We start from the raw sequence: 21,289 nt of genomic DNA, 5'->3' as shown, positions 1-21,289 counted from the left end.
ACGGTGCTGATGTACATACCGACTAACAATGCTAGATAGCCGTCGGCAAAACCACAAGTAGCAAAACCGCTATTATTGAGTTACCTTAAAAGCATATCTGCTACGAGATTCCACAAAAGCGGTGGCAAGACTCCCCCTTGGGGGCATCCACAAACACTCAATTTCCCAATCGCTGCTGGACGCAGTGTCGAGAAGGGATGTTGGTTTTTGAGCATTTGGTAGATCCAATTGGAAATCATTGGAAATATACCACGACTCCGTGCGGCTTCCAATATGGCATCGAAAGGAAAGTTCCAATAGCACCATCGATTTATTTCTAAGAAAACATTCAAACAAGATTGTTGTTGAGTAAATGCTTTTTCGAAATATTAATCAGCTTTGTGTATGAAAGTTGCAGTGGACTCTCAAGATTTCAATTGAGTCCACTCTTATCATGATTTTTCTAAATAAAAATATCATACAATTTTGTCCACCACTTCGCACCACAAATTCCCACCGTCCGAAGTACTTTATACCGTATCGCCGCTATTTTTTGTCCATTTCCCCATGCGAGCAGCAAACGCAGCACACTGGTTCGACGTTGTTGTTGGCTTCGACCTCCACTTCATCTATCTCTCATAACCTAGCAGCGGCGAACGTTCCTTGCCGCCCTGGTTGTTGCTGTTGTTGTTGTTGTTGGACTCCGGTAATGTGATTCGTCGTCGTCATCATCATCATCATCGCCACCACCAGTACCAGGGCTGACTGGCTAGCCTAGTTAGATCGTAGAGAGGTACCACCGTCGCATCGTATCTTACCTTTAGGTTCTCGGTAGAAACGCGCACTGTTCAACGTCAACGTTCATTTGGGAACAGCATTTTCTTCTGAATCTTCCGAGGTTCGGGGCGGACGACGACGACGACGACGGGACGTTCTGTTTTCGGACTAACTCCGATTCGAACCTTGGCTGTGGCAAGCAAGCAAGGGTCTTCAGCTTCACTCATACGTCACGTTGATTCTTCCGCGCCGGTTCTTTGCTGGTCGGTCGGTGTCCCTTGTGGATGCGCGCCGCCTCATCTTCCCGACGTCGTTGTCGTGTCCTCCTGATGTGATGTGGATATGCTAGGTACTTCTGAAAGTTTTTCGTAACTTTGTCGACGTCGACGTTGGCGGGGGAGGGAATTCGGGGGCAGGGGCTAGCAATTCGGAATTAGTGAGTGAACAACGAATGCCGGGTCGTTCGTTTCCAATCTTACTGCCTTGGTGCTGGATGTAGGGAGAGCATCATCCCACACCATTCTCATGCGCCGGTGATCGCCGGGGACCGCTCTGGCGCTGGTTAGGGGGCTGGGGTATTGCATGCCTAGAATAAAGAAGTAGAAGAACGCTGAGAGAGGGAGGACGACGTCGTCGACAAATATCTCAGAAAAACAACGCGGCGGAAATCGCGCTAGCATGTTGGGTTGGTGGGTGGTGAGGAGGAGGAAAGCATAAATGATGTTTTTGTTGTATTATGTATAAAAGTGAATTTTCGAGTCGTGCGGGAAAAACAGAGCGAGAAAAACGAGGAAAGTCTCCCCCGAAGAAAATGGCAGGGAAAAAGCGAATTGAGTATGCCGGTAGCAAGACCAAGAATAATAACAGTAGCGATAGCACCGATAGCAGGAAAAGCAACAGCAGCAAGGTAAGAAAATTGTCTCTTTTATTCTGGGTTTGGGTTTCTGATTCCGGGTACTCGGGGGGTGAATGTGCGTCGGTGAACGTGCTTCGGTGGAGGATTTTGTTTGCTTGACTTGGCATATTTGGAAGGGTTGCCGGTGAGATGTTTTTTAGTGGCCTTTACATTTATTGTGTACATAAAATTGTGTACTTGAATTGTCGTTTGATGTTTGATCTTTTGAAATGCAATAAGTGTACCTCACCTTACCCATCAGACTAAGGCTTAAATGACCTTTGCTGTAAATAGGAATCGTCTCCATTCTACTCGGTCCATGGCTGTGTGTCTCCAGTTCCGCACTCTGCGTAGGGTCCGCAGATCGTCCTCTACCTGATCGACTCATCTAACTCGCTGCGCATCACATCTTCTTATTCCGATCGGATGACTCTCGAGAACGATTTTAATCGGGTCACTATTCGACATCCTTATGACGTGACCCGCCCATCGTAGCCTCCCGATTTTCGCGGTGTGGACGATGGTAGGTTCTCTCAGTAGCTGATGCAGTTCGTGGTTCATTCGCCTTCTCAGCCTCCCGCCTTCCATCTGTACTCTGACGTAGATGGTACGCAGCACTTTCCGTTCGAAACCTCCAAGGGCGCGTTTGTCCTCTGCACGTAGATTCCATGCTTCGTGCCCATAGAGGACTACCGGTCTAATCAGCGTTTTGTAGATATGTACATAATTAACTTCGTGTTACGGCGAACTTTATTCGATCGTAGAGTTCTACGGAGTCCAAAGTAAGCAAGATTTCCTGCCACAATGCGTCTCTGAATTTCTCTGCTGGTGTCGTTGTCGGCGGTCACCAGTGAGCCCAAGTACACGAATTCTTCAACCGCCTCGATTTCATCACCGTCGATAGAAATTCGGGGTGGTGGGGGCGGTGATTCTTCCCTGGAACCCTTTGTTATCATGTACTTTGTCTTCGACACATTAATGAATAATCCGATTCGCCTGGCTTCGTTCTTTAGTCGCATGTACGTTTCCGCGTTTCCGCCATCGTCTCAAATTTACGAGCTTTAATATCAATATCATCAGCGAAACCATGCAGCTGAACGGACTATGTTAAAATCGTCCCACTCGTGTTTATCCCCGCTCTCCTTATTACACCTTCTAACGCAATGTTGAACAGCAAGCACGAAAGACCATCACCTTGCCGTAACCCTCTGCGAGATTCGAAGGGACTCGAGAGTGTCCCTGATACTCGAACTACGCACATCACTCGATTCATCGTCACCTTGATCAACCGTATCAGTTTATTTGGGAATCCCTATTCGTACATAATCTGCCATAGTTGGGTTCGATCGATTGTGTCATACGCCGATTCGAAATCGATGAACAAGTGATGTATGGGCACGTTGTATTCGCGGCATTTCTGCAACACTTGGCGGATTGCGAACATCTGGTCTGGTTCAGCCTGATATTGCTCCACGAACACTCTTGCAATCGGTGATAGACGGCGGAATAAAATTTGAGAGAGTACCTTGTAGGCAGTGCTCAGTAGTTGGATCGCGCGATAGTTCCCGCAATCCAAGTTCCATCCAAGTTTGTAGATGGGACACACGATGCCTTCCATCCACTCCTCCGGTAATACTTCCTCCTCCCAAATCTTGGTAATAACCCAGTGTAGTGCTCTCACCAGTGCTTCTCCACCATATTAACTCGCTTGGTTGTTGATCTGCTCCAGCGGCTTTGTTGTTAATCCCTTGGAGGTTAGGGGCTGGAAATCCTCCGTCCTGCGCACGTACTCCTAGATCTGGTACTACGCCACCTTCGGTGCTTGCAACGTCGTCATTGAGGCGCTTATCGTAATGCTGCCACCACGTCTCGACCACCTCACGCTTGCTCTTGAGAAGATTCCCGTGATTATCTCAGCATATGTCAGCTTGTGGGACAAAGCCTCTGTGCGAGCGGTTCAGCCCATGCTGCATTGTTCTCGTTTTTAAACTGTTCACATTCACAATTATCGTTCCAGTCGTTTCTAGAAGTCGGAGTCGTGAATCCTAGTGCTGCAGCCGAGGTATCGGATCTCCCTCCAGCCATCTTCAAGTGTAACTGTGCCAAGTTGCCCTTCCGTTGGTAAGGCCACTGCTAACTGCTGCGCGTAGTCTTGAGCCACTTCTACGTTACGCAGCTGCTCGATGGTGAGCCGCGGCGTTCGACTTCGACGCTTGGTAATAACCGTCGCAAATTTTGACAGCTCAGTTAGAAAATTACAAAATGACATTTTCATGACATTTCTCATCCCCACCCCCAGGCTCAGAAGGATTTTGAGATTGATTTGACTTGATCTTGATAGTTTTCTTGAGCAAATTTGTGCAGCATTCATAGAGAAGTTCGCGGCGGAAGGCGTGAAAGAACCTTTGTAAGTTCAATTCGCAACAAATTTGGGAGGAAAGTGCACACGATTTCAAGGAGGGTTTCAGAGGACGGTTTAAACGGAAGAAGTGAAGGATCAAGGAGACAGTCACGAAGTATTCAAGAGGATAGTGCTTTGGGTAGGTGGGTATAAGGCTCAGGGATGCTACGGGAATGTTTCAGCAGATCAACATTACGTTGTCAATGGATTTTGTCAATCTTCTGATTATGCGCACCATTGTATATGTCAGTAGAGAAGTTACGTCCAAAAATGTTGAAGGGTCTTCCATAAACTCTTGCGAATATAGGCCTCAAGATCTGCAAGCGTAATCAATAAGTTGTTTGTTACATACATGATACGGTGCATCATTCTAGAGGTCCATTAGGCATAGTTCTGTAGAAAACTTGTTTTTGAAGATGTTGTAGGTCCTCCGCGAGTTAAGGCCTTATGATATACGTGCGCTACCAATGGAATGTTGCTACAGAGCTATGGCTGTGTAGAGAACTAATTTTCAAAGATGTTCTAGGTTACCTAAGACCAAGCCCACTCATGGGCTCAATCAAGCGTTTTAACGTTAAGTAGAGTCCCGCACAAAGAAGCGAACCGCACCGGTCGCTGCTAAGTAGGGCTCGAAAGCGAAAAGTTTACGTACGGTTCGTAGCAGGGCTTAGAATATAGAGACACGCAAATTACGGTCTCTATCCGTAGGCTCGTGCGCTCTCTCGCGTTTAGCTCTCTGGGTAGCGTAAAGAGGAGACGAAAGAACATGAGTATGGATTTGTTGCCAGGTATATAGTTTCTAGAGAATGATTTTCTTGTTTTGTATAGGTGGGAATTTATTTTAGTTTGCATCAAATATTTGAAATTTTCAACCAATTAATATCATAGATCGTTACACGAATAACACAACAAATTGTTTGACATAGAATTGTGATAGAGTGACAATACAAACGCAGAAAAATAATAGGTTTAAATTGACAAGCTTTGCTTAAGTATGTTATGAATAAAGTTTTCGCCAATTTTAGGATCATGCATATCGAGAATGTATTGATTTTCTCTTAAAAATAGTTACGATTGCTCATAATCGCACCTTTAGTTTTTGATTCGGCCGATCGTTTCGAAACTAATATTTGAAGAAATGTATAGTGATTCAGTGAGTTTTGCTGTTTTAACACGTACATGTTTGAGCCGGGTTTTCTACGCAGTGAGTAAAGCTAGAAAAATGTCCAAATAAATAACTCACGAAGTTCGTTCCGACAAGTTTCAAAATTATCGTCATCCGACGCAGATTCCGGTGAGAAGATGTGCGTATTTTCTAACCCTAATTGACGGTAATAAGTGACCACAAGATTTTCTTTCTTCACTTTCCGGGCTGAGATCCTCCGCTTTGAAAGAGCTGTGCCTCGCGTTTCGTTTTGTCGTGTATATTTTAAAAAAGCAAAAGAGTTTTGGTTTGATTGCTGTTTTTGAAAATGGTGCGTCAGTGGGTGGTTTATTAAATATTAATGTAAAAATATAAATTAAATAAACGATACATTAGGAAGAAAGTGTGCGAAATGGGTAACTTCACCGTCCACGCATCCTTCCTCCCCTGTAAATTCGAGAAGTACCTTGCCGAAATAAAATATTCTGTAGGTACTCCAAGTATTTCGAAGAATCATCTTTGCGCGTAAATACAACGCAGTAGACCAAGCCGCTTTGATGCATGTGTCATATCTCTGATATGCTGCAAGCATCAGTATTGACAAGAAAAGTAACACGATTGCTTTCCAGGGTGATTCCGCGTATGTATGAGATTAGATAAGAGTAGTTACGATTTTTCAAAGATGCATTGACTGTACCTAACACAACTCAGATATCATAGAAACACTACAGTTATTTCTTTTTGTAAAAACTAAATCATACCGATAAAAATCTTAAAAAATGTAGTCGAGCTGCCAAGTTTCACCAATTAAAATAGGCGGTGTGCAGGACTGTCATATTGTAGGTTCCTCGTTATAGAAAAAGCAAGGCGTTGGATGTTAAAATACAACAATTTTTGTAAGAAGTGCCAAAAAGGAGAGTGGGCTCATTATGTACTTTGACAAATACGCAGTCTACTTCAAGCGCATAGAATCTGCTTCCAACAAAATATTCATATACCAGCATTGATCGCAATATATATTAAGATTTGCGAGTGATGCTTTGTAACTAAAAGGTGTGACTGAGTATAGAATTAGCTGATGTTAAAATACACGTTAATGAAAAAAGGTTGCGCAAACTCATCGCAGACTGTTAGAAGACAGCTTCTACTATGACCAGGATTCAAGAATCTTGACCTACGGGAAGTTGTAATGGAGACAACTAAGTTATAAATGTGTTGGAAATGCAAGGGATGTAATTATTCAATAAACCTAATTATTAAAAAAGATGCTAATAATCTCAAATTCAGATGAATTTCTTGCGAGAAAGGCATCATGAATATTGAAGAGATGGATATTATTTTTGATAAAAATTCAACCTGCAAGTCATACAGTAAGCAACAAACATATAATTTGAAAAAATATTGCTTGAATTCCGGGATTAAATACAATCATAAATTATTGAGAAAATGATATCTTTAAACGCACCAAAACTGGTATAAATCTCCAAGGGAATTATTTATTTGAATTCAATTTTTACTAACAGTTTTCAGTCTTATCCAAAACCCCTTCTTTCAAAATATGACCACAGATTATTATACTGAATAAGATTTGCAATAACACCATAGAAATACACAAAATATTGCGATGATTTACATAAGTGCAAAAAACCGATGGTACGGAGAGAATAGAGACCACCGGTGCGCAAAGGCGACCGATCATTATTTTACTCACATGGAAACGAACGACCGGTGCGAAAATGGGTTGATAACGAAATTAAAAATCGTTAACGACGTGCTGTTGCGTGGGTAGTATGAAGCCCACGGGTGGGCTTGGTCTAAGAGTTTGCGTGAGTAAAAGTCTTAAGATGTGCTTATAGATCAATCAATGGATCGTTGTTTTATTACTGGTACGGTGCAACATCCTACAGGTCCATGGAGCTTCGTGCTGAAAAGAACTTATTTCCGAAGATGTTCTAGGTTTCCCAAGAACTTCCGTGAGAGAATATTTTATGTTCTATTTTTTTCGAGGGATTGTTGTTATATTACTGATCCAGTACCTACAATGTCCCCTACAGTTCTTTAACGAACAAATTTCCAAAGATGGTCTAGGTCTCCCAAAAACTAAAAAAAAACGACACGAGCACTTTCAATACCTTCTTCAGTGAGCTAGAAGCGATCTTTTTCATTTCAAATGAAATTTTGCTCATGTATGAGCGTCGATCTAAAAATATTCCTAATGTTCATTGTTTTGCAATATTCGTCGTATAACTTTTTAAAAGGGCGTATGAAAAATACCGGGAAACGTTTTGTTGTATTGAAATGAAGTCTTCGAAGATGTTTCAGAATATACACTGAGAGTAATATTTATCGCAGATCCATGTAAGATGTCAAAAATTTGATATAAATTTTCTTAAAACCTTACCCTTTTTTGATTATCCCGTGGAGTCTTTCAACTTCCAAATGCTTCCAACTATTTTTTTCCCGATTTTTTTTTAATTTTTCATCGTTTACATAAACGGGCAAAAGGAAACCATATTTGAGATTTTTTTTATCAAAAATAGATACTACGTACAAGTTCTAGTGAAAAAACTATACACATATTTTTTCTACATCCAACCTGATTTTTTTTTCCTACATAGGGTATATGGATCATTCCTTGGCCTAATTTGCAAACCGCCTTGACAATTTTGACCATAACTCATGAATTAATAGCACTAGAAATAATATGTTGACCCTATTACGCACTCTAGGCAATGCATGTTTCACCAATTGGAAGTAAATTAACGTAAATATTCAAGAATTTACTTAACTAAGTTGAAAAGATTTGATGTGATGGTATGCAACGTTGGTCTATGGTACAAAAATTGGCCTATTAGTGGATACAACGTTGGCCTATTGCTTTCCATGCACTAGAACCACTTATTATCTCATTTTTTCAATATTTCTGCTGAGGTATTATCTCTGTTTGTTCACCAATCATACTTTCAAATTACATTTTCGGAGCCAAATTTTCAAAAAACTATAAATAAATCACTTAAACTAAAGTTCTTTCTTTTTTAGTAACGAAAACAATGTGTTATGTTTTTACAGTCACCGCACATAAAATATATTTTTCTGTTCGTTCTTTCTGGTTCTTACGCAAGCAATGTTGTTGGCGTGACTTTATCGGTGTTTTTGACGTCACTTTACTGATGGGCAAAGATTTGGGTACATAGTGAAATAAATGTCCTCAATATTCGGCCCACATGTAATTTGTAAAATAGCTATTATTCGTTGAAAACAAACAAACAAATTCAAACTAGCATCTTTGACCGTCGCATCAAATGTTGTGTTAGTGAAAAGGCAATTCGAAATATTCCAGAATGATGCCATTTATGATCATGTATGTAGACTACCCACTAAGCCGAAGAATCATGGCGTCTACAAAAGCTAAACAAAGTGACATTTTCATACAATTTCAATACTTTAAAGTGCTAAAATTGAAACGAAATGTTACAGTTGTTTGGCGCAAAGCTTTTCCGATATCCAGTTCGGCATGTTTGTTTGAGTTTTTAGTTAACGTTAAGATAGGCCGAACGAGGGAACTATGCCAACGAAGCATCCCGATACCCTACTTAGGTTACAATGAATTCTAAAAATATAAAAAATATGAAAAATGGAACTTGCTAAATGTTATTTGAGACGGTATGAAAATTCACATATCTGAGAAATAATTGATTCTTTTTTTTTGATAAAATTGTGAACCAGTAAAAAAAATCTCGAATTTCACAAGGTCTCATTTTTCATCTTGTTCTTTTTTTTTATTCATTGTAAACTTAAGTGTTGTTAAATGTATGTAGAAAAAATATGCATAGTCGTTTTCATTGGAATCCCTTTCGAAAAAGATTGTTTTTTTCATACGCCCTTTTAAAAAATGGTGATGTGCTGATGCAAAAGTTAATGATTCACGAAATCTAGCACATGAGCAAAATCTCATTCAAATTGAATCTAATCAAAAACGGCAAATTTATTCGTGTTCTATTCTGAATTTCATAGACTCTTATATCCAATTTTTTTTTTCGAGAATCCAAATATTTCAAGAATGTTTTAATGTACATGCTTTTCTGGATTCTGGAGTTTTTTTCTAGACTTAAAGAATAGACTCGGAAAAAGTGAGACACAGAATAATGTAAAACTTACGATTACGTGCACAAAAATAGCGGAGATGTTGTCCAAATAAGAGAATTACCATTTGAGAACCTTGGACAAACAAAAACTTCAAAAAAAAATTACTTTTTTACCTAAAACTGTAGAACCAAAAATACTGAATCGATTTCAATGATTTTTTTTCTGTACGTAAAGTATGCATGTAGAAATATTGTATCAAAATTTGATTCTATTTGATCTAACCGTTAAAAAGTTACAAGCACTATGTCCCAATGAGGTATATGTAGTGAATTTCAAACTTCTCTAACTTTGAAAGTATTCAACCAAAATAGCTAAAATTTTCACTGAAATCAGTTTCACACAACTATTTTACACCGTCAAAGTTTTATTAAAATAGGGACAGTGTTGCCAGTTATACAAGTCAAAAAACTGCACACTGATTTTGAAATGAGAGAAGTGTCCAAAACTTGAAAAATATTTTTTTTTATTTTATTAACAAAAGTACTGAACCGATTCTGATAAAAAATTTACCACTTATTATGTCATACTTAAAGAACTAATAGTCAAATTTTTAGACGTTTTGATGAGCTAAAAACAAAGCTATAGCCGAAATATTTTTTTATGTTTTCAAAATCACATTTTTTAGTATCGACAATATCTGCGCCAATACTAAACCGATTTTGATGAAATTTTTATGGTATTAACTACACATGATATGCTTTTCCTGGTGCAAAAAGCACCTTCTTCTTCTTCTTTATGGCTCTACGTTTCCACTGGAACTTGGGCTTCCTCTCTTCAACTTAGTGTTCTTTAAGCACTTCCACAGTTATTAATTGAAGGGCTTTCTTTACCTGCCATTGCATGAATTTGTAACATTGTGAGGCTAGCACAATGATCCAATATGCCCAGGGAGTCAAGAAAATGTTCTCGACCGGAACGGGAATGGAACCCGCTGTCTCCGGATTGTAACCTTAACCGCTAGGCTAATTGGTAACCCCTAAATCCTTTATTTTTGTACGTGCATTTAAAAGTTATTCATTATTTTATGTGTCTCACTTATTGCGAGTCCAGTCTTTACTTCAGAATTCATGTAGAATTTCCTGTAGATTTGTTCGAAGCTTTTTCTGAGAATTTCTGCAAAGATTTCTTTTATAGCAACACTTTAGTTTTTTTTTATTAATTGAACAGGAATACTTTAATCTTCCGTAGCACGCGCGGTTGGCCATCACCGCAGGCACCACGCAAATTTTGAGTAGAAGAAACGAGATTTTTTCAACTTGTACAAAATACAACAACGCGATCACTCGAGGGTAAAAGAATGCCTCAAAATGTTACTGCAGTTTTTTTGAGGTCTGCTTCTCGCCAATGCCTTCCTAATGTCTCAAGACACTTCTCCAAGGTTTCTCAAAAAAAACTATCGTCAGAAATTGATCTAATATTTCATTCCAGAAATTTCTCCGAGTATTTATCAATGCGGTTTTCTTCCAAGGACTCCTCTAGAAGTTACTCCGAGAACTCCTTCATACATTTTCCTAAATATTCCTCTAAAAATTCATCCAAAGATATCCATTAGAAATTCCTCCGATAATGCCTCCTTACGTTTAACTGGGAATACTACAATGTTTCTTTCCAGAAGTATTTTTCCTTGAATTTCTTTGAAAAATCTTTGAAGTATAGAATGCCATCCGAAAAATCTAGAAACTCCTCCGAGGATTCATCTAAAAATGTCCGCAAGGATTCTCCGACAAAAATATCAATGTATCAGTACAGCTCTGTCAATTATAATCGCTCACGTAGTGATCAAGTGGACAAGTAATTCCTAAAATTTAGAAATTCCTCCGGCGAATCTCTAAAAAGTGTCTCCAAGAATTTCTCCAGAAATTGTTCCGAGGAGTCCTTAAATTTTTCCAAGGATTTTACCTGAAATTTTACCAAAGATTCCACAAGAAAAATGTTCAAGAATTCCTTTGGCTGATAAAGGGTGTCCACGATGAAATTGGCACACAGAAAATATTGTATAACTTTTGATTGAGTTCGCCAAAATAGCTAATTTTTTGACCATGAATAGTAGACCGGCCCACATTTGTATGGCGAGAAAGAAAAGTTGGAAAAATTTACGGGGCACCCTCTAGAATCGTGCCTTTGGATGAGAAGAACAATCTGTGAAAGATTCAGCTCAATCGGTTTAAAACTGAGGTGGCGCAAATGAGTTGAATGTTTGTATGGGATTTTCAGTCCAAATATATGGGAAATTGGATGGCCTACAGTCTCTCACTCAGTACGCCGGTTCAGCGAGTTCGATTTAGCTCAGAATTGAAAGAATGGTAGTTGATACCCTAAGAAACAATTCTAGATTGAGTTTAAATAAGGGCGAAAGTAACATGAGAGAGTTCTCTTCATCGACTTTCTCTTCTGCAAATTAAAGTGACAAGATGCAAATTCAATCAAACTTTTTTGCATTTAGACGCTAGATTGCATCGCAACCTAGCGATTTATGACCAAAAAGTGCAACCATACTTGCATCTTGTCACTTTAATTTGAAGAAGAGAAAGTCGATGAAGAGAACTCTCTCATGTTACTTTCGCCCTTATTTAAACTCAATCTAGAATTTTGTAGAAGACCATATCATGATAAAACTTTATTTAGTTGCAGTTTCAGCTAACGAAAGCAGGATGAGGATATCTTTCCCCGTTTACTCTCGGTTGTTACATGCAGCATGTGTTTGTCGGTCGAAGCTTGCGCGCTACATCATAGGCAGCTATGTGATTCTTCATTGCTTCGATACCCGCACACGTGCGTGAGCAATTGAAATGAAGGACAACATAGCCGCCTATGATGTAGAGCGCAAGTTTCGAACAGCAAACACGTGTCCATTTTTTTTCCGTTACGTCCCCACTGCGACAATTCCTGCTTCTCAACTTATATGTTTTATGAATACGTCCACAGTTATTAGCTGAGAGCTTCCGTTGCCAATGACCATGTTGTATGTGTATATCGTACGGCAGGCACGAAGATTAACTATAACCAAAAAAGTCAAGAGAATTTCCTTTACGGAAAGTTACTGGACCGGAAAATTGAACCCGGTGCCCACCCTCAGCATGATTGTTCCTTCTTTTATACATAGGGAAGTGGAACCATCTCGGCAGGGGTCCTATTATGGGCATTTTTCTGCTATAACTCAGCTAATTTTGAACCAATTGACACAATTTTTGGAACACGATGAGATACGTATAGTATCTAGCCGTGTACAAAATTTCAAGTCAATTGGTTTGGAATTGACTGAGTTATAGTGAAAAGTGCCCAAAATACCGGCCACTGCCCAAGTGGCTTGCTACCCTAGGCTATTCTTTCTAGTTGTATTGTTAAAATAGTTTTTGGCAATAACTGTTAAAAAAGATGAAAACCACAGATCCGTTTCCAGTTTCCTGCTGAATTGCAATTCATCCTGATGACAATTCGGCCTAGTTACCTTTCGGCCTTATGACCGTTCGGCCTAATGACCATTCGGCCTAATGACCCTGCATCAGCTTAGACTAACTATACAGGTTGCTCCTCCGTGTTTGATATGAACTGGTACGAATTGCACTGAGATCTAACTGTATAAAGGGGCTGGGGTACTTTACTTATTTTCAAAGTGCAATATTTTGGATCAATATCGGCGGCGGCCATGTCCTTACAGTCAGTTGAGAAGTTGGGATTACACTGAAAGAGAAGCGGCACAGTTCACTTGGTTGCATAACTTGTAGGCGTTATATGATAGATTGGGTATCAGGCCATTCGGTCGAAGGTCGTTAGGACGAAGGCCATTCGGCCGAAGGTCATTAGGCCGAATGGTCATTAGGCCGAATAGTCATTGGGTCTTCTTCTTGCCGTTACGTCCTCACTGAGACAAAGCCTGCTTCTTGGCTTAGTGTTCTATGAACACTTCCACAGTTATTAACTGAGAGATTCCTCTGCAAATGACCATTTTGATGCTGAATCTATTGATATTTTACCCATGATTTTTTCCTTCTTTTAAGCATAGGCTGTTCTTTCTAGTATCATTGCTAAAATAGTTTTTGGCACTGAAACTGCTGATATTCAATTCATAATTTTTTTCTTTTTTAAAACATAGGGGTAACTCTCGCTGAGACCGTCCCACTATTTACACCATGTCTTCAAAAATGTTTAAGGTGGCGATTTTCTGAAAGTCCCCCCCCCCCAAAAAGTAAGAAAAATGCATTTGGTTTATCAGTTTGATGGACCCCCCGTTAGTTAGAACCACAACCATTTTTGCGGACCCCTCGATTTTGATCAATTGTTGGCTCATTTAAACCGTTATAACTCAAAAGTTTCTCCAAAAACCACCTCATAACAAAATGTTGTTGAAAAGAGGAAAGCTACTATTTACGGTTATAAAAACATGGGTCGGCCATATTGATTTTAGTAGCCATCTTGGATTTTTATACCAAAACTGTTTTTTCACCATGTTGGCAACCACCGATTTTCAAAATTTTTGCGTCAATCGAAAGCGGGGACATTTTTACACAACATATCAAAAATTTAGAGATGTATCTTCTTCCTATCAAAAGTTATCTGCACTTTTGTAAATCATGACCACAAAATGGTTGTGGCTCTAACTAACGGGGGGTCCATCAAATTGATTAACAAAATGCATTTTTGTTACTTTTTGAGGAGGACTTTTAGAGAATCTCCACCTTAAACATTTTTAAAGACATGGTGTAAAAAGTGGGACGGTCTCAGCGAGAGTTACCCATAGGCTATTTTTTCTAATTTCATTGTTAAACTAGTTTTTGGCAAAAAATGTTGGAAAAGTTAACAACAACAAAACTCTTTACAGGCTCATAACGGCTGACTTTCAATTCGTCCTGATGACCATTCGGCCTAATGACCCAGTATCCAGTCAGTTGGGAAGTTGGGATTACACTGAAAGAGAAGCGGCACACTTCACTTGGTTGCATAACTTGTAGGCATTATGTGATAGATTGACACACAGCACAGTATCAATCTATCATATAACGCCTACAAGTTATGCAACCAAGTGAACTGTGCCGCTTCTCTTTCAGTATAATCCCAACTTCCCAACTGACTGTAAGGACATGGCCGGCAAAAGTTGGAAGAAGGGAAAAGGCTTTTCAACCCGTTTCTGTTTAAGCGATGGTTATGATCTTATGAACATATTTGAGTTGCATATGTAGAGAAGAAAAAGAAAGTAAGTAGATAGAAAGATACAAAGTAGGAGGAAAGGGGTGGGCCGGAGATTGAAACTAGGATCTTCTGCATACGAATCAGAAAATTCACTAGACCATCAAGCCTGTCTTATGATTTTGTGCTAATAAACTCTGATCAAACCTTATATTTTTTCAATAAGTTCCCAAAAATGTCTTCCTGGCATCACTGTGATGTGGCCTTATTTACAGATCTCTCGGGAAAGGACATCCCTCCCTCCCCACAGAAGTGGAGACAAAAGTGATGTAATCTATTGTTGTCGAGTCTGCCGCTGCCGCTTGTCGAGATTGTTATACATCTTTACTCGATTTCGTAACCCGATCCCAATCAGAAAAATGAGAAAACACCTCCCAAGCAGTCTGAGTCATGCGAATTCGAACCCTGCTAGTGCTGCATCAGGACCGTTGCGTTGGCTCGGCTCTACCCTTTCGCATCACTCCCTTGGTTTACCATCTAATGGCAATTACCTACTGAGTGTGCTGTGCTGTGCATGGGCGTTCGTTCCCATTTCGGGGTGCAACCTGCTGCAGCACCAGAATTGGTCGAAAACCTTCTTGGCCTGGCTAGTCCCAAAATGTGTGTTATGCCTGTTCTCTACACCGAGAACAACGTCCAAAACGCATTATATCTACCTCTCGTGTTGAGGACCGGGGCAGCGGCCGGTCCGTTCTGCTGGGTCATGTCGTCCGTCGTATGCATGCGATTAAATTGTTTTGAAAATTTCAAGGTATTTATCTTCGGTTCCACTTTGTTGTTTTCTTTCGCATACCGGCTCGGATCGGGGCTCCGGTCCCGGCCTGACTTGGCAAATGGCAATGTTCGGTCGATGGTAGATATCTTCCCCCATCCATCCATCCATCCAGCCCGCCTGGCCGTGGGCCTTGAAGTTTCACGCTTTTGCTTTGCTGCATAACTGTGTTTTCGGTAAATATAACAATCCGGTCAGAAGAGCTGTTTCTCTCCCTCTCTTGAGTCAGGTAACCCACATGCTTTCGGTCTGGCTCCGGCGAAAGGTATTCATCGGATTTCCCGCGCTTTTTTGCTTATCCTGCTTTGCTTCGTTTCCATCGTACCCAGTGCACTCCATCATCTGGTGGCTGTGGAGATAATCTCGCATTCTACAGCCACGACCACCGCACCGCACTGCACCGTCGTCGTCTCAACTTTGCTTTGGATGGGTTGGGTTTCCAACGACGATATGCTACTCACTGTTTTCGAGCACGTCGAGCCGGTCGTGGGTTTGTTTGCTTTTGCACTTGACACTTTGCCGGTAAAATTCATAAAAATTTTCGCGATGACCGAGCGACCACCACCGGGGCAATGTGCAAACAGAAAATCGGAACGATAAACTCACGGTGCGGCGGTGATGGTGACTGTTGGGTTTGTTGGGGGCATCATAATTTCATCAGAAGAGGTCCCCTGTGCAGCACGTTTTCTTTCGCATGAATTCGGGTCGTGCAAATGGTATTAAGTGCTGCTGCAGTGGTTCTCAATGTTTTAATTCTGACTCTAAGAAGCACATTAGGGCGGGTCGACGTTGTATGAAAAATTTTAAAATTGATCAGATTCAATTAGAATCCTAGGCAGGATTCTTGCAGAATCCTAGGCAGGATTCTTGCAGAATCCTAGACAGGATTCTTGCAGAATCCTAGGCAGGATTCTTGCAGAATCCTAGGCAGGATTCTTGCAGAATCCTAGGCAGGATTCTTGCAGAATCCTAGGCAGGATTCTTGCAGAATCCTAGGCAGGATTCTTGCAGAATCCTAGGCAGGATTCTTGCAGAATCCTAGGCAGGATTCTTGCAGAATCCTAGGCAGGATTCTTGCAGAATCCTAGGCAGGATTCTTGCAGAATCCTAGGCAGGATTCTTGCAGAATCCTAGGCAGGATTCTTGCAGAATCCTAGGCAGGATTCTTGCAGAATCCTAGGCAGGATTCTTGCAGAATCCTAGGCAGGATTCTTGCAGAATCCTAGGCAGGATTCTTGCAGAATCCTAGGCAGGATTCTTGCAGAATCCTAGGCAGGATTCTTGCAGAATCCTAGGCAGGATTCTTGCAGAATCCTAGGCAGGATTCTTGCAGAATCCTAGGCAGGATTCTTGCAGAATCCTAGGCAGGATTCTTGCAGAATCCTAGGCAGGATTCTTGCAGAATCCTAGGCAGGATTCTTGCAGAATCCTAGGCAGGATTCTTGCAGAATCCTAGGCAGGATTCTTGCAGAATCCTAGGCAGGATTCTTGCAGAATCCTAGGCAGGATTCTTGCAGAATCCTAGGCAGGATTCTTGCAGAATCCTAGGCAGGATTCTTGCAGAATCCTAGGCAGGATTCTTGCAGAATCCTAGGCAGGATTCTTGCAGAATCCTAGGCAGGATTCTTGCAGAATCCTAGGCAGGATTCTTGCAGAATCCTAGGCAGGATTATTGCAGAATCCCAGGCAGGATTCTTGCAGAATCCCAGGCTGGATTCTTGCAGAATCCCAGGCAGGATTCTTGCAGAATCCCAGGCAGGATTCAGGCAGAATCCTAGACAGGATTCCTAGGCAGGATTCTTGCAGAATCCTAGGCAGGATTCTTGCAGAATCCTAGGCAGGATTCTTGCAGAATTCTAGGCAGGATTCTTGCAGAATCCCAGGCAGGATTCAGGCAGAATCCCAGGCAGGATTCTTGCAGAATCCCAGGCAGGATTCTTGCAGAATCCCAGGCAGGATTCTTGCAGAATCCCAGGCAGGATTCTTGCAGAATCCCAGGCAGGATTCTTGCAGATTCCTAGGCAGGATTCTTGCAGAATCCTAGGCAGGATTCTTGCAGAATCCTAGGCAGGATTCTTGCAGAATCCTAGGCAGGATTCTTGCAGAATCCTAGGCAGGATTCTTGCAGAATCCTAGGCAGGATTCTTGCAGAATCCTGTACAGGATTCTTGCAGAATCCTGTGCAGGATTCTTGCAGAATCCTGTGCAGGATTCTTGCAGAATCCTGTGCAGGATTCTTGCAGAATCCTGTGCAGGATTCTTGCAGAATCCTGTGCAGGATTCTTGCAGAATCCTGTGCAGTATTCTTGCAGAATCCTGTGCAGTATTCTTGCAGAATCCTGTGCAGGATTCTTGCAGAATCCTGTGCAGGATTCTTGCAGAATCCTGTGCAGGATTCTTGCAGAATCCTGTGCAGGATTCTTGCAGAATCCTAGGCAGGATTTTCTAGCAGAATCCTAGACAGGATTCTAGCAGAATCCTAGACAGGATTCTAGCAGAATCCTAGACAGGATTCTAGCAGAATCCTAGACAGGATTCTAGCAGAATCCTAGACAGGATTCTAGCAGAATCCTAGACAGGATTCTAGCAGAATCCTAGGCAGGATTCTAGCAGAATCCTAGGCAGGATTCTAGCAGAATCGTAGGCGAATTCTAGCAGAATCCTAGGCGAATTCTAGCAGAATCTTAGGCAGGATTCGAGCAGAATCCTAGGCAGGATTCGAGCAGAATCCTAGGCAGGATTCTTGCAGAATCCTAGGCAGGATTCTTGCAGAATCCTAGGCAGGATTCTTGCAGAATCCTAGGCAGGATTCTTGCAGAATCCTAGGCAGGATTCTTGCAGAATCCTAGGCAGGATTCAGGCAGAATCCTAGGCAGGATTCAGGCAGAATCCTAGGCAGGATTCAGGCAGAATCCTAGGCAGGATTCAGGCAGAATCCTAGGCAGGATTCTTGCAGAATCCTAGGCAGGATTCTTGCAGAATCCTAGGCAGGATTCTTGCAGAATCCTAGGCAGGATTCTTGCAGAATCCTAGGCAGGATTCTTGCAGAATCCTAGGCAGGATTCTTGCAGAATCCTAGGCAGGATTCTTGCAGAATCCTAGGCAGGATTCTTGCAGAATCCTAGGCAGGATTCTTGCAGAATCCTAGGCAGGATTCAGGCAGAATCCTAGGCAGGATTCAGGCAGAATCCTAGGCAGGATTCAGGCAGAATCCTAGGCAGGATTCAGGCAGAATCCTAGGCAGGATTCAGGCAGAATCCTAGGCAGGATTCTTGCAGAATCCTAGGCAGGATTCTTGCAGAATCCTAGGCAGGATTCTTGCAGAATCCTAGGCAGGATTCTTGCAGAATCCTAGGCAGGATTCTTGCAGAATCCTAGGCAGGATTCTTGCAGAATCCTGGTAACATTCATATAGACCCAGACAACCAGTAATCGTATAAGTTGTTGCATAAGATGATAAAGTGGAGGCCATATGCGTGCATGCCTCCATTTAGGCGCATGTAAAATGTACGTATATCGCCTCCACTTTAACATCTTATGCAACATTTTATACGATCATTGGTTGACTGGGGAATCATGGACGAGATTCTTGCAGAACCCTAAGCAGCATTCTTGCCGAATCCTAGGCAGGATTCTCGCTGAATTTTAGGCAGGATTCTTGCTGAATTTTAGGCAGGATTTTTGCAGAATCCTAGGCAGGATTTTTGCAGAATCCTTGGCAGGATTCTTTCAGAATCCTTGGCAGGATTCTTGCAGAATCCTAGGCAGGATTTTTGCAGAATTCTTGCAAAATCCTTGGTAACATTCATATAGAATCATAGACAAGATTCTTGCAGAATCCTAGGCAGGATTCTTGCAAAATCCTTGGCAGGATTCTTGCAGAATCCTAGGCAGGATTCTTGCAAAATCCTAGGCAGGATTCTTGCAGAATCCTAGGCAGGATTCTTGCAGAATCCTAGGCAGGAATCTTGCAGAATCCTAGGCAGGATTCTTGCAGAATCCTAGAGAGGATTCTTGCAGAATCCTAGAGAGGATTCTTGCAGAATCCTAGAGAGGATTCTTGCAGAATCCAAGGCAGGATTCTTGCAGAATGCAAGGCAGGATTCTTGCAGAATGCAAGGCAGGATTCTTGCAGAATCCTAGGTATCATTCATATAGAATCATAGACAAGATTCTTGCAGAACCCTAAGCAGTATTCTTGCCGAATCCTAGGAAGCATTCTTGCTGAATTTTAGGCAGGATTTTTAGTAGAATCCTAGGCAGGATTCTTGCAAAAGCCTAGGCCTGATTCTTGCAGGATCCTAGGCAGGATTCTTGCAGAATCCAGAACAGGATTCTTGCAGGATTCTAGGCAGGTTTCCTGGTGAATCCTAGGCAGGTTTCTTGCAAAATTTTTGGTAGGATTCTTGCAGAATCCTAGGCAGGATTCATGTAGAATCCTATTCAGGAATACAAAAAAACCTGGGTAGGATTTCAGAAGAATCCTGGGCGCTATTCAGCAGAAACTTGACCAGGACTCCAGTCGAATCTTGACCCGGATTCCAGCAGAATCTAGAGCAGCAATTTTACAAAATCTTGTCTAGAATTTCAGTAGAATCTTGATCAAAATTGAGGGAGAATCCTGATCAGGATTCCAGAAGAAATTACCAGCATTCTAGCAGAATCCTGACAAGGATTCCAGGAGAAGCATGACCAGTTTTTTATGAGAATGCTGGAGTGTCTGACCATTATTTAAGCAGAATCTTGATCATGGTTACATTAAAATACCGCCAGGACTCTGAAATTCCTGCTAAATCCTGACCAAGATTCCAAAAGAAATCCAAAGTCAGGAGAATCCTGACTAGGATTTCAGAACAATTATGACACTTATTCCAGCAGGCAACTGTTGCCTTCCTGGAGAATTCTGATCAATAATCCAGAAGCATCATGATCAGGTATCCAAAGAATTCTGATCCGGAATTCCGTAAATACCTTACGGAAAAAAATGTTCAAGCACTACAAATGCATATTAAAAATATGACATCTAACAGTGGAACACTACAAATGCGTAATAAATTAGGACATCACATACGGACACACACAACATATATTTTGCCCTGTTACCCTAGTGGATAATAATTTGCGATGACAGGATGACGAGATTTCATCGTTGTTGTGGGTCCACCAGTCAATCCTGTAATCGTTTTTTTCCTGGCTAGTTGCCCTTTGTTCACCATTTCTAACCCTAAGGGGGCATACTGATTCGGGTTTAATACGAGACGTTTACATTTTGATGTCCCTGTTAAGGAACGATTCCCATATCTGTCAGTTGACTTTTGCTCGAACTACCTGAAAGTAGGCCATAGAAGTGAGACTGCTGAGATCTCATAATGCTTCAAGACACCAGAGCACTATACATGTGAATTAAACCTGAGGAGATGCTTACAGGCTAAAATAAAACTTGTTATTACCTGACCAGGAATCCAAGAGAATCTTACTCCTGCGGTGCCAGTAGATTCCGACAGAGCATTAAGCATGGCCCTGACCATGGTTTAGGAACAATTTTGAGGAGCGGACCTGGTGTGATGGTTAGAACACTTGACTATCACGCCGAAGACCTGGGATCGAATCCCACTCCCGACAAATTCGCCAAATGTGAGTTCTTCCTTCGGAAGGGAAGTAAAGCGTGGGTCCCGAGATGAACTAGCCCAGGGCTAAAAATCTCGTTAATACAGATAAAAAAAAAACAATTTTGATTAGGTATTGTACGTAATACTGACCAGGAGTCCAACGGAATTATGACAAGGATTATGACAGAATTGTAGCCAAAATTCTGGCAAAATGCTTATCAGGTTTTCGGCAGAATCTTTTGGATTTAAAATGGAATCATAATAAAAAAAAACAGATTAATCCACCTAGAGGTGATAGTGCTTTCTCGTCGAATATGTTGCATTCATGATCTTTTCATCGACGTAAGCCAGTGTTCCTGAATTCTAAGGATACTATATTTAG

At 41.4% G+C, this 21,289-nt stretch overlaps 1 protein-coding gene across 7 annotated transcripts in view; it reads left to right on the top strand.

The window, feature by feature from the left end:
- Positions 1-21,289, top strand: part of LOC109408393 (trithorax group protein osa-like) — a 630,643-nt gene that overhangs the window by 355,766 nt on the left and 253,588 nt on the right. Inside the window, exon 1 of one of the 7 annotated variants that reach the window (XM_062858567.1) lies at positions 1,406-1,663. The exons of the other annotated variants lie outside the window; for them this stretch is intronic. Within the exon in view, the coding sequence (XP_062714551.1) occupies positions 1,493-1,663 (171 nt within the window). The 5' untranslated portion in view covers positions 1,406-1,492. Of the gene's footprint in view, positions 1-1,405; positions 1,664-21,289 lie in introns of those variants that run through there. 7 annotated transcript variants of the gene reach the window in all.

The sequence above is a fragment of the Aedes albopictus genome, chromosome 3, assembly GCF_035046485.1.
Source record: "Aedes albopictus strain Foshan chromosome 3, AalbF5, whole genome shotgun sequence".
Taxonomy (NCBI): domain Eukaryota; kingdom Metazoa; phylum Arthropoda; class Insecta; order Diptera; family Culicidae; genus Aedes; species Aedes albopictus.
This window is presented reverse-complemented; position numbering and strand designations above follow the sequence as displayed.